At 35.5% G+C, this 13,998-nt stretch overlaps 1 protein-coding gene across 2 annotated transcripts in view; it reads left to right on the top strand.

Moving 5' to 3' along the window:
- LOC145988842 (protein no-on-transient A-like) overlaps positions 1–10,751 on the top strand; it is a 78,440-nt gene extending 67,689 nt beyond the window's left edge. For both annotated transcript variants that reach the window (XM_083124077.1, XM_083124076.1), the window contains exon 11: positions 10,699–10,751. In XM_083124077.1, coding sequence (XP_082980203.1) covers positions 10,699–10,731 — 33 coding nt within the window. In that variant the 3' untranslated portion in view covers positions 10,732–10,751. The remainder of the gene's footprint in view (positions 1–10,698) is intronic.
- Positions 10,752–13,998: the final 3,247 nt, after the last annotated feature.

Below are 13,998 nucleotides of genomic sequence, written 5' to 3'. Positions count from 1 at the left end.
TCCAATGACAATTCGCATTCTTCCCCTACAACTTTCAAAACTTTGGCTGTGACATGATTTTTAAGTGTTTTTTACCGATACCTTCAACCATATCCCTATTTAACACTTTTTTACGTGACACCATGTTGGGTGTCCAGATATCTAGTTAGACCTGAAGAAGGAGGAAGCATTTACCTTTGAAACGTCAGGATTAACACATACTTAAGTTGGAAAAGTTTTAATACCATTTTAAGTTTTTATTTTGTATTCAATAGTGAGTAATACGCACTTCCTCATCATGTTGTTCTCGGTAGATTTGTAACCCAATACTTACAAACTTGTTTCTTTCAATTACATTTTGGAGATAGCCTTTGAGTCACTGCATTTGCAAGTATCTCTGGAAGCCACCTTATTGTCATGAACCTGAAATACAATGGTATGTCACACAAAAATGCCAGCCAGCTCCCAGGTGACAAGAGGTCGCCAGAGGGAGTGTGAAGAGAGTGGGCAAGGGGAGCGGTTGGTCTAAGTGGTGCTACTATCGAAGTGTGTCCGTGCAAAGGTTGGGCAGTGCCCAAAGTACACACCATCAAGGGATCACATGGCCTGTGCATAAGAATTAGGTGAAGGACAAAGGAGCATTAATTATTCCCCCTTCTCACATTTAAACCCCTTTTGTAGCCAAGCTGTTAGGCTGGCGAACGACCTAACGTAACATTATCCTCTTCTCTTTGTCATGGCATGATACCACCTGCATTTGATGACACAACAATCTGCAAACCTTGGAGCCTTCTGTCCTCGGAATGTAAAATTGGGAAGGTAACCCCCCTCCTAGCAGGAATGTGGATCTACAATCTGGCGATGTGGAACTACTTGCATGTCAGTCATGGGATATTGTTGATAAGATCTTGCTAAATTCTTGGACATGTGCACTTCATGGAGCTTTTGGTGTTTCATATCTATACACTGCCTACCTCTTACATTAATTTATTCACCCAGACTGATTTCCAATTGCAAGATCAAGATTAAAATGTTCCAAACAGATTATACAGTTTAGTCTATACAGTTTAGTGACTGACAGTCTGTTGGTCAAGGACATGCAGTGACCTCCGCACTTGCGGTACCAGTTGATGTTGGGTGGACAATTTGAAAATGTGTATGTGTACAATGAACATAATTGCCCTCCCTCGCAGACTGCTGAGTTATTTACTTAATGAAAATAATACAACTAAAGTAATCATTGTGCCACAACAGCACTTGAAGGTCAAAGGTCTGCCTGCCATTAGGTGACATGGTGAACATGTAAAGTTTCATTGTCACTAAACTACTAAAAAAGTGAGAGGTATTCATGTTTGTTATTTACATATTATACTTTGTGAACTGAGAAATATGAAAACCGTAACATTTCCAAGAATGGTGTGTCCTTATACATGATACTTGACCATTTCATAAATAACTTCAAACCATATGATTGTGTTGTGCATAAATTTAATATGAATTATTACAGAAATTGGCCCCATAGTTCTTGGAAAAAATTAATGGCACCTAGAGAAAACAATCCCCTATCAGTGCTTATATGTGATGGACTAGACTACGTGGAACCATTGCAGCTGTTGACAAGCTGCAAACTAGGGGGTTTGAGGATAGTGGAAATTTGAAAACTAATGCTCTTTCCACACATGTGGGATGCAAAAATAAAATGAAAACTAATTGTTCGAATCAAGACTTCAATAAGAAGATAAATATTGTGATTTAAAACTTATAGAAGCTGTAAGATTAAGTGATCTGTCACTCTAGACTCACTACGTGTGTTGCAAAACAGTGAATTTGAATGAACCATTACGATAGAATTATTAAATTAAATAGGATAATATCTTTCCACCTGCATCTCTTTAAGACATCAACGATTATGTAAACATGAGAATGCAGAGGAAAATGAGGCATCTCAATAATATGTTGCAAGGATGAGGATACAACTCAAACATATAGTTTATGTAAACATGAACTGGGATTGGGAGTTAGTGATAGAGATGGGAGAGGAATATTTGGGCGATGCAAAGAGCACTTACGAGTTACAAAGCGACCAAATTCAGTTAATATCCTCAATGGCAGTTTTTTAATTTAATTTTAAAATTCCTGATGACTTTAGTTCAATGAAAAAGATTTCAACACTTTGGGGAAAAGTGCATATAATCAGTATTTTTCACATGTTTTACAAACTATATAAATGTACCTATTCATTAAAATTTGAGGAAGTTTTGTTTATTCAGAAAGAGGAGGGCAAAGAATTCTAATTTAAGAAATGCCATAATATGTAGCTTGTATAATTTTAATTCTGAATACTCGGAAGTCATTTAAGAATTTGCTAACTTGTATTCTGCGTAGGGTGCTTCTGAATTTGCAATAGTTCATCCCAACTTAATGTAACAGTTTCTCCCACAAATCTGTTTTGGAGATTCTTGAACTATATTCAATGGAGTGTTTCTGTATGTAACTGCATCACTTGGAAGTTTAAGGTAAGTATACGTAACCTGAACATACTGCATGAAAATTCTCTATGTACTTTTCTAAATTAGCTGAATTGTAATGATGAAATATACATCATGAATTGGCATCAAAATTATGAAGTAACATACAACCAGCTCCATTAAAGGTGCTCACTACAACAACCTATTGGCTAAAAAAAATATATTCCCTTTCCGTGCTTATGTAATTAAATTGCATGAACAAAGTATTTTTCCTACGTTTATCGGCTTTTATCATTACTTATATCAGAGTATATTGTAATTATAAGGAAAAAATAACTGACAGCTAGGATTGTGCATTGTCAACTCAAAAAAGATGTATATCTAGCCAGGATATATATAATGAAGTCATTTTGACATCACTAGTCTGTGGATTCTCTATAACTCCATTCAAGATGCTCTTAATTGCAGTATGCTTGGTACTAACAATCAGGATTGTGGGTTTCATTGCTGTTATTTTTCACATGGAATTTAGGTACAGATTTTAAATGTTGGGAATGTTAATAAATTAAAGTTCCAAGCTGTAAGTTCATATTTTAAGTACCATAAAATTCATTTAATTGTTTATCTGGAGTGAAGGAAAACCTAATTCATATACTTGTGCATACACCGGATAACTGAAGATAATTATGTTTCATGTCAATCTTGCAGAAAATTGTACACTTTCTGTAGGCTAGGAATTCTTAACCTTTATTTGCCTAAGCCTTTCTTTATTTGATGTCTTCTATGGTTATAAAGTTCAATCACAAATATTCTAAAACCATGTAATTATTGGTATTTTTCAAGTTGTGACTATGAAACATTTAACTGAAATGGCTTTGAATTCAATCAGAATATTATGCAGTATCAGTCACTTTTTACTTGTATGCACGTGCATATTCTCTGTGCTGGTTAAATTTAATGTTTGAATACAGACCTTCGGTTGACAGCAATGTCTATCCATAAACAGCAACTCATTCAAGGGACTGCCCACTTTTAATTTTTGGCCATTTGTGGTGTATTTAGTGATGCGACTGGTGAGGAAGGGGTAGGAAGTATGTCTTTAGGGTGGCGCAAAAGTCACCATACAGCTAACTTAAACATTTGTGTGTTTCTTACTGACATGTATTACAGAACTTACAGTGCTTGAATATGAATAATAAAGTTCATAGGTCTGCTTTTAAAGAACATGCTCGCTGTGTCCCCCTTCAAATGCCATGCACAGGTGAATCCGGGCCATCCAATCATTCTGCACATCACATGCTGCTTGAGGTGATCCAAGCTCTTGATTTTCTCTTTGTACACCTTGGCTTTCACGTGATTCCACAGGAAAAAATCCAGTGGGGTCAGATCAGGCGAACGTGGTGGCTACTCCTTAGGACCTTGTCTCCCGATCCAGTGCCCCGGGAAGTTTGTGTCAAGCCAATGCTGCACGTAAATCCCAAAGGGGGGGGGGGGGGGACCTGCTGGAAGAAGGTGGGGTCGGTTCCATCATGGGTGTTACAGAATCTTCAAGCATGTCCAGGTACCTTTCGGCATTGAGGTTTCAGATTATGCTCATGTCCCAAATTCCGCACCACACCATTACCTTTTCACCGCCTGTTGCCTTGCTGTCCATGGTCCAATGTGGATTATCCTTACTCCAGTATCGCATGTTTTGCTTATTGACCTCTGTGTTAATGTGAAACACAGACTCATCCGAGAAGAGAATGGTTCTTGTGAAATCCAGGTCGAGAGCCTGCATTCCGACAACCCACTCACAGAACTGGAGTCTGCGATCAGGATCATCTTCACTCATATGATGGAGCAATTGCATCTTGTAGGGATGCCATTTATTCACTGAGTTTTCGCTGGAGATGCTCCGATGGCTTACATCTGTCTCCTTTGACAGCCAATGAGTACTCTTCAGGCTTTTCACCATGGGCGCAATGATAAATGTCGACATCTGCTCATTAGTTGCTGTATTCGGACGTCAAGTTCTCTTCTTGTCTTCCACACTACCAGTTTCCTTAAACTTAGCATCAGTGTCATGTGTGATTGGATCACGGTCCTGGTGTTGTTCTTCTGGGCAACCTGTCGGGTCGAATTTTCGCAGACAAGAAGGATTACTTCAATTCTCTCCTGGATCATCAGTGGCATCTTTCAAACTTTGGGGGGAAAAAACAATTAACCTTGGAATGTAAAAGAAAAGGCAACATCAGCTGTATGGCATCTTTCAAAGTGGGGAAAAAGGAAACAGAATTAAAACCTAGGAATGTAAAAGAAAAGGCAACATCAGCTGTATGGTGACTTTTGCACCATTGTTTTCCTGGGCATGTAAAGGTTAAGAAACATAAGATTTCAAAGAACCATTAAAACTTCTGCTGCACTATAGCATATACACATGATTTTAGAATGATGTGACCATAAATATTTTGCATACTTGTGTTCTTCATGAATATGGAAGCAAATAAGGAACACTTTTAATAATATGGAAGCAAATAAGGAACACTTTTAATAGAACTAATACTTCTATTCCTGCCCCTAGATATATTTAAGTTGAATTATGTGAACAATCTCAGTTCACTTTAAATTTGCAGCTGTAATGTTAGCACATGCATTACGAATGTTTAAAAAATCAAGTTTGATGTTATTATAAAGTGAGCTTCGACTGCAGAATTATTTTTTAAATAACTTTTTATAGTATTTCCACAATGTTGCTCAGGTGTTTTTTTTACAGCTACAAATTTTTATACCTTAATTTGTCTTGTCTTCGCATATGATTGAAGAACACCTTTAATGATAATGCTCCATTACTCTGAGCAAGGATAGGTGTATTTTTCTGTTTATTTGAAAGTATGAAAGGAGAGTGTGTAAGTGTGTTTGAATGAGATGATGTATGTTTCAATAATATTGACTTTTTAACTTTTTATTAAATCTGAAAGTGGTTTGCCCCAGAAGAGATAAGCTGAGAGAAGAAGATGCCATTGAAAATAGTAGATGTACTCAGTTGCAAGGTGTTATGTGGAAGTTACCTACTACACATGTTAATATTCCATGCCGTTTGCTTCTTGAACAAAACAATGTTTATTTTTAAGAAGTTTGTTAAGAGTAAGTATATCTTCAGTTTTTTAATGTGAAATTTTTCAGGTTTTCTACACTAGTAATGAATGCAAATTTCACCTACATATTATCCTGAATACTCATATCCCTTGATGGATGTTCTCAGTTTTCAAGTTCCGAAGCAGATTTTCTGCTGTGTTAAAACTGTGCAGTAATTCTCTTGCGATTAAAACTGCATGTGATTGATATAACCACACTGCATATAGTTCATCATTAAATCATAACACATGAAATGCTTTTCTTTGTAAAATATATTCCGGACATATTTCAAATATACATAGATTTTGCGTTGTAATTCCATGAATGGTGTAATTGTTTTCTGAAATCAAAATACCTTAATGGAGATTACCCATGTCTTTCATTAAACAGAATTTTTTAAATGATTTTATGATTAATGTGACTAGTAGAACCATCCACACATTGACAGAAAATTTTAAAACCGGCAGCTCTTCGTTTCAGGTGATATTGTAATAGATACAGTGTTGCTTTTAATGGACCATAGCCAGGAGTATCAGTTCAGCACTAATATTTTTTCTAGCCAATATTAGAAATGAACACCCTTTTACCTCTACCTTTACATGTGCCTGGCCCGGCTACAATTATATGCCCAATGTACCAATTCTGTTCGGAATTAAAATTTTACAATTCCTGAGCACAGAATGCACTGAAAAAATCTTTAGTTTGTACTTACATCTCCCCCTTCCTTTTCATCATGAATTTGTTCTAAAATTCCCTTATTTCATAAAGTATTACTTTTATTGTATCCCATACTCACGCCTTTTATATGTTACTAAATGTAGTAAGGTGAAAGAAGCTATATATCTAATCACATCATGATATTGAGCACTCAGCATTGATATTTGTCTCCAAAGTATGTATTAATTGACCTTCACATGTAATCTTAATGTGAATGTTTTTGTGATCGTAACAAAACAAATTGTAAAATGAAAACATTTGAAGTTGACAGCCAAGTGAATACATGATTTTCTCCAAAACTAGCATTTGCGAAAAATGAAACTTCCAGAACTTTGGTATTGTTGAATTGTTTTAGCATAGAATGAGTAAAAATTTGTCTTTAGTTCTTGATGTCCACTTTTATTTTTAGAATTATAGTATTCTGTAACTTTAGTAAGTGCACGCTTGTTGCATTTAGAACAGGTTATTGGCTTAACTGGTGCTATATTTTCTGTGAAATACAGAAATTTAAAATGTACATTTCTTTGAGATAAAACAAGTGAATTAGTAGACCTCTAACATTCACAGTACATTTCCATTAAGAATTTGTTTTCGTGGCAGAATTAACTGAAGGTTTCCCCTGCAGAACTCTCCACTTTTAGAAGGGCTAGTAGTCAGACATCGCCTTGTTTTATTGCCTTGTATTATTTTGATTTGGTGGTCATATAAGATGCAAGGTAGAGAGAGATGAGCATAGAGAAGCACAAAAGGGAAGCGAAAGAGAAAGCTTGAAGACAGTTGCATGCTTTAAGTTGCCACATTAACAAAATGGAGTATGTGTTTGTTATAGGTTTGATTTGGGAGCTACAGAGGTTGATTTGCTTCCATCTTAATGATTACGGTGTTCACTCAACTGTGACATTTCTGCCTCCCACCACTAATTGTTTGATGTGAAGGCCTACACTCTGGACTATTACCCAACATGGCAGTTTCCATTGGAGAAAACTTCTTTGCAATTGTAACCTGATTAGTGTCCTGTTTGTACAGTTTGGTTATATCCTTCTTGTAAATATTAGTGCACACACGTTCCTAATAATACACAGCCTTAATTTTTCATTTAACCATGCAACGTATCTGTAATTTTCCCTGTAACAAAAATCCAGCTACAATCCTGAATCCCTTTCAGTGCATTTGTGAATGAAATTTTGTACTTTTGCATTGATACTTCTGTTATTGCACGAACCTTTCCACAGTCTGACGTATCCACGCTTCTTATAAGGTTACCACAAACTTTACTAATCTCCCACCAGGTTATGCTCGTAGAGCTTCCTGCAGTTGGTTTTCCATTCCATGACATGCCTTGGTTTCAGAGCATGGACACAGACCTTATGTACCACATTTAGATGTAACTTTTTGTGAATGGCATGGTGGATAGTTGGTTTGGGCACATTGAACCATTTGGTTGTGCGAGAGGATTGATTCACTTTCAGCATCACTGGACGTCACACAACACAACCACTCAGCTAGCAGATACATGCACTGATGCATGGTGCAAGTTTCACATTGCACCTGTTTCAGACTTTTCCTGATGAAAGCGAATCAACCTCTGTAAGTGGTGAGGGAGAATTAACCTCATGATTAACTTGAATTGTCATCCAAATACATGTTCTATTTTTTGATGCGCATTAAATAATTAAATTAAACAGGTACTCAATGCAAAGTAGGAACATGGCTAGGGTTAACACACATCCTGTTTTTCCTAAGACGTGCCCTGCATTTTGGGCATCAACGTAATTTGCATTAAGAAAATGCATCTTCGTTAGAGAACAGAAAATTGGAGGGAAATTTGAGAAACTTTGGCTCCTTGGAGGAGTGTGCTTAAAAACACTTGTAGTGCCGCAGATTATAAGTTCAGGAATTTTGTGTCCAAAAATTGATTAAAGAAAGGTAGAATTGAATACCCATCAATTTCACATTTTGTCTAATCTATATAATTTGTTGTGAATGATTGTCCCACAATTTCGGACAGTTTGAAAGCAATCTGGTAACATTAAATATAGCAATATTATGTAACTGCTTCTTTTAACCATATACCATAAAATAAATATCTTATTATACATTAGTGATTTTGGCTTATAGTTCAATCAACTTTGTGTTTCAACAGAAATGCACAGGTTTTGCACTTCGCTATAGAGCCAAAAGTTCTTTCATTTCCAATACTTGTAAAATTGTTAAAACTATTTGCAGTAATATTTTAGATACACTTGAAAACAACATATTATTTATTAGTTTGACAACAAATAAAAAGAAAATCTTGTTGCTTCAGTATATGATCTCACAACATTGTCTGTTCAAAATATGGAACATTGAAATTAAAATTTAATTCACTTGACGTACATATATTTGTTTTGCACTTCACCTTTGAATTGTATAAAACCCTATTTTCATTATATTCAGGTTACTAACAAAAACATAAGTATAAATTTCAGATTTAATTTCAGCTGCTAGAATTACAAGGTATTTCCCCCTACCTAAGTGCAGAAGGAACCTTAATAATGAGCCTCGGTATGGTAAGGTTTATATCAAAAGAACTGAAGGATAAAGTATAACATTGTTCTCTTGTGAAAACTTATATTGTTATATACACATTCGTTTTTACTTTTTATGTATATCAAGATCTAAAATGGTTTGTTCATCAGAAAGATTTTTTTTTTACGCTTACTAAGAAACCTGCATGCGAAGATGTAGAAAATGTCTGAACTGTGTAGTGACCCAAAATATAGTCCTCTCAAAATTGTGCTAATGGATAGGCCTTTCCCCAAAAAGTTCCTCATAATGCCTGCCTGTTTTTCCTCATGTAATTTTGATTTGTTAAATATTGCTGAAATCTTTTTTCATTGTATATTTTTTTTTTACAGATGAGTTTTTAGTATGACTATACCATTCCCATACCAGCTGTAATTTCACTTTGTTAACCTCGTATCCATATATTAATTCTGATATGAATATTAATGAGCTGCGGCATTTAGGCATTTCCCTTCTGGGAAATAGAATTGAAATACTCTCTCCTACTAAATGTGCTATGCTACACCCACCTAATGTTCACATTCCTTTAATCACATATTCCCATTATTCAAAAGATATGAGCAACAAACTATTGTAATTTGCTGCTTAGCTGTGTTGCAGAAGCCATTGTCATTCTATGCTTTTTTTAACAGGAATGATAAACACATTTCCTTTGAGAAAGCACATTGCCTTGCTGGTACATGCCGAAAGGTGAGATGTTGTATCTAGGAAGAAAAGTATTTTTCAGGAATATTTTCATTTTGGCAGCAGAAAACGTGTGTCTGGCCACTTGCAGAGATATGGAACTTCCATTTGAAATGGTAGTTCTTCGCTGACTGATTGTTTAAAAATAATATTTATAATAAACATATACGTGATATGGTTATTTATTGTACATGCAAATTTTAAAATGTTCTCCACTTACTACTACAAATTCCCATCATTTGTTATTTGATCTTGCAGTGTATACAATCAGGCATACTACTGTATGGATAAAACATTATTGTATCTTTTTGAAGGAAATTTCGTTTGGTGAAACGTCGACGTAATGTCTTTTCCTAATAAGAAATTAGGAGGTTTCGTTTGATTAAATTGTCTGCTTATTTCCTTGAAATCGGTATTGCTTTGCTTGCATGCATGCTATTTGTGAAAAGAATCTTCCATGCTTCAATTTTGTAGGCTAAATGTAATATGTTGAGACATAAATTTGGAAATCTGGAAGATGTTGAAATGATTTCTACACTTTGAGACGTGATTCCATATATCTTCCCATTTGGGATCTGCAGAGTTACTTTTATCACAATATGTTATGCTCAATGTTACCATGTTTAATCTAAACTTCTTCAAAAGAAACTGTCATCGATAAATGAGGCATGAAATGTTCTGCGAGGTAACAAAAGTTTTAATTTCAAATTTCTACTGCGCAGACTACAGGATACTTTCCTTTTCTAGGAGTTAGGGTAATATGATTCGATGATAGCTAAAGCATGCTTGTGCATGTAACTCGGAAAGAGTACAACTTCGTGATGGTTGAATTTTAAAATTACTTGTGTATTTAGAACAAAATGTCCAATTTTTTTATAATGTGCACACATTTTGATGTATAGACGTTAACTGAATGGATATGACCATGTTATGAAGGCAGGACCGTGCAGCCTTCAATCACATGGTTACAAGAAAGGGAAGGGGGTGAATATTTAGGAATGTGATTTGTATGCCACCTGCTATAAATCTGATGGAGAATATCCATCCTCTCTATGTGGCTATCAAACCTAGAAAAAGTCCATGCAAAAAAAAAAAAATGGGGGTGGAGGGTTTGATACACTATGTGTGACTAAAAATACTAATGTAAAATTTTAATTCTTATTTTCAGATAACCAGAAGACTTCTTGCTGGAGTGACGTGAAGAAAACAAGGAAATATGAACATGGTGAGTTTCATCTTTATACTTGAACAAATTTTTGGACCATTTCATTCTTCTCAAACAGGAATATTATAGTAGGGAAAATAGGTTGTGTATTTCTGTTTTCAAATTCAGTAGACAAAAATGCAGTTGTAGATTTTGAACAAAAAAAGTATTAATTTACAGTGCTAACAAAGTAATTTAGAAAAATTTTAAGGGATCAAAATACATGGACATACGGGGAGGGTGTTGTCATACAACATTGGCAAAGTTTTACATTGTTGAGGTGTTGTTTCATATTTAGACATTTGAAAAGGGTTAGTATGGCAGAAAATCATTCTTGCCACTAATCATTATTTTTCTGTCAAAGTACGAAAATCTTATGTACAAGGAGAGTATGGGTAACATGAAGGCAAGAGCTGCCCCTATGAAGAATGAACTTCTGCACAAAACTTGGGAATTGTTTTACATGATGTGTGAGAAAAAGGTGCTAGCTCTGTGGTACTTTGAATTCTTCACCAAAGTTCCCGAGTTTAAGTTCCATCCTGGGCATGGGTGTTATTTGAGAGTGTACTTTCATCAATTTCATATTATCACCCATTCCTGTAGTTGCGATTACCAACACTAAATAACAAAAATACAAAGTTGGGGGGAAAAGGTTAACCCAGCGACTTCACACTGACTCTGCCAGCCTGGGATTATACCATTAGAATAGGGTGTTATCAGCCAGAAAAAAGAAAAATATATACCGTATTTATGCATGTATAGTGTGCGTATAATGCGCACTCTGGTTTTGGATGGGTAAAAGTGGCAAAAAATTCTCTTATATAAGGCGTAGTACAATCCATTTTCAAGAATTGGCTTTCTTAGTTGTAGGTTGTAAATCTGTTGCTATGCTGATCAAGAGTGAATGACGTCATACCCATTCAATTGCTCATTCCTTCTTTTTCAAAATATATACTTTATCTTTCAGTGACTAATGTAACATTTATACGAGGCACATTCAGGACCTTCCAAATAGCAGTTAGCAGCACAAGATTTCTTCCATTAATGAATTTACACACTCCATGTATGTCATATTATTTGACCAGTAATAAATTTTAATTTTTATTATCTTTTTCCTTAAGTTTTCTTTCATCCAAAGTACCATAAAAATCAGAACGTTTCTTCATTTTTTTGATGAACTTATTTCAACCGCATTTCACATTAGTGTCGTTATCTTGTATGGAATACTGTTTCCATATTCAGAAACTGCAGGATTCAAGCTTTACAACGATATATAACATGATAGGGTTCAGTAAACATAAAAAATCGATGCAAGTGTCCCAAAATCATGGAATAACCCTGTACAGTTTCATGTTGGGTGTCTAAATTATTCCGTGCATAATCACACCACTCAAAAATTTTGGAAAAAGTGTGCATTATACATGAGTAAATACGGTATATCTGGTACAAATCTTCATAATCATATGCAGTTAGATTGAGGTATTTCAATTATTAAATTTCACATAACTGATTTTGCAACAGTGATGATGGCCACCATTTTTAACTTGCTTACGTTTACAAAAACTTGTTAAATTGATATTGATTGGATGGATTATAAAAGGTTTACCACAGACTCATAACTTGCCTGAAGATAAAATTGCCTTTCCAAACTTAAGTTCTAATTATTTCGAAACTTTGAAAGTTTATGATTACCAATAACAATTCCTTTTTGCACAGTAAATAGGAAATGTGGGATTACTTATTCAGGAACTTGTTTGTGAACATCATTCTGTTCCACTGCATCAAAATTTTGTTCTGGAAACAGCTGTGTGAAAAATTGTAGTTCTGGATTTTCCATTCACTTCTCCCCAACTGCCTAATATCCTCTTTTCAATCCTTTGGAATTTGCAAAAATAACTGTTTAAATCCCATAATGAAAACTCTCTACATTCTTTTTGGCCTCATGGAAGTTGTGACCTTTTGTGCCCCCTCATCCCTTCAGTTTTCACGTGGAGTAACGTCTGTTTCAATGAATTTCTGGCACAGCAAGTTGACCCAATACCTGCTCTCTTGAATTTTCTAGGAAGCTGCTATCCTACATATTCTGGTATTTTCTATCACTCCCATCATGATGTTTGTCTAACACAGCAATTGACATTGTAGCCCAACATGTTGTAGTACTGTGTAAACAAAATTGGTAGGTTTTGTAACCATATCTTTGTGATGGCTATATGGAAATGATTAAATGAAATGAATTTTGAATGTGAAAATAAAATAAATGTAGCAGATTCTGATAACTGCAGTGGCGTGGCGTGGATTTTTAAAAGTGTTATCAGTAGGACATTTAAGGGAGACTTGGGTGCCTCCCCACCTCATGCCACCCCCCCCCCCCCCCCCATGTCTTCCAAGTAGTTCATATAATATTAATCTGGTACGTATGCAATTCAATACTAGATTTTGGTAAAGTTATTAATCAGGAGAAAAAAAATGTTGACATAAGGACTAAAGTGAAATCGCAAACATTGGTTGTTGACATAATAATACGTAATTTGATACTTACAGAAACATCGAAGGCTACTTATAGAGCAGATCAATCCGACTTTGAAAATAGTTATATGATGCTGGGATCCCGGGTTCGAAACCTAGCTTGGGCATGGGCGTTTGTGATGTCTATTCATCAATTTAATAATATCATCACTCATCCCCATCTTCGGAAATTAGCCAAAAGTGGCACAAGCGAAGCAAAATCAATCAAATCAAATCCTATGATGCTGTCATAAAGAGAAGTTTTTCATTTGAATTTGAATTTTTGGGTGCGTCATGGTCATGGTCCATGTTATCCACATCTGAATTCGACACGTTTTTTTTTCACCCGAAAATAGAGTACATGGCCAACAAAAGAGTTTCGACAACTGCACACATCCACATAACCACGGATAGTCGTTATACCACGAACCATTGAAATGTCGGTCATATCCAGCAGACGACTTGGTTTTTAAATCGTTCAAAATAGGCTTTGGCCTCCCTTTCGCAACAATTTCGATTTTTTCTGCAAAATAACGAACCGAAAGATTGCTTCAAAATATCTTCTATCGCACGATTACACACACTGTCCAGATAGGATGAACCCGCCACCTCGGAACTCGGAGCAAGCTTCATTAATTAATTGACAATGCCCGAAAACAACATAAAGACGAAAGACACCAGTCACAAAACTCCCACTGCACAGTCCCTCCCACAAACCGTTGTTTACTTTTGTAACACGTGAAGCACCCTCCTTGCCCC

The sequence above is a fragment of the Lepisma saccharinum genome, chromosome 6, assembly GCF_977018435.1.
Source record: "Lepisma saccharinum chromosome 6, izLepSacc3.1, whole genome shotgun sequence".
NCBI lineage: Eukaryota > Metazoa > Arthropoda > Insecta > Zygentoma > Lepismatidae > Lepisma > Lepisma saccharinum.
The sequence above is the reverse complement of the archived record's forward strand: the minus strand, read 5'-3'. Positions and strand labels throughout refer to the sequence as shown.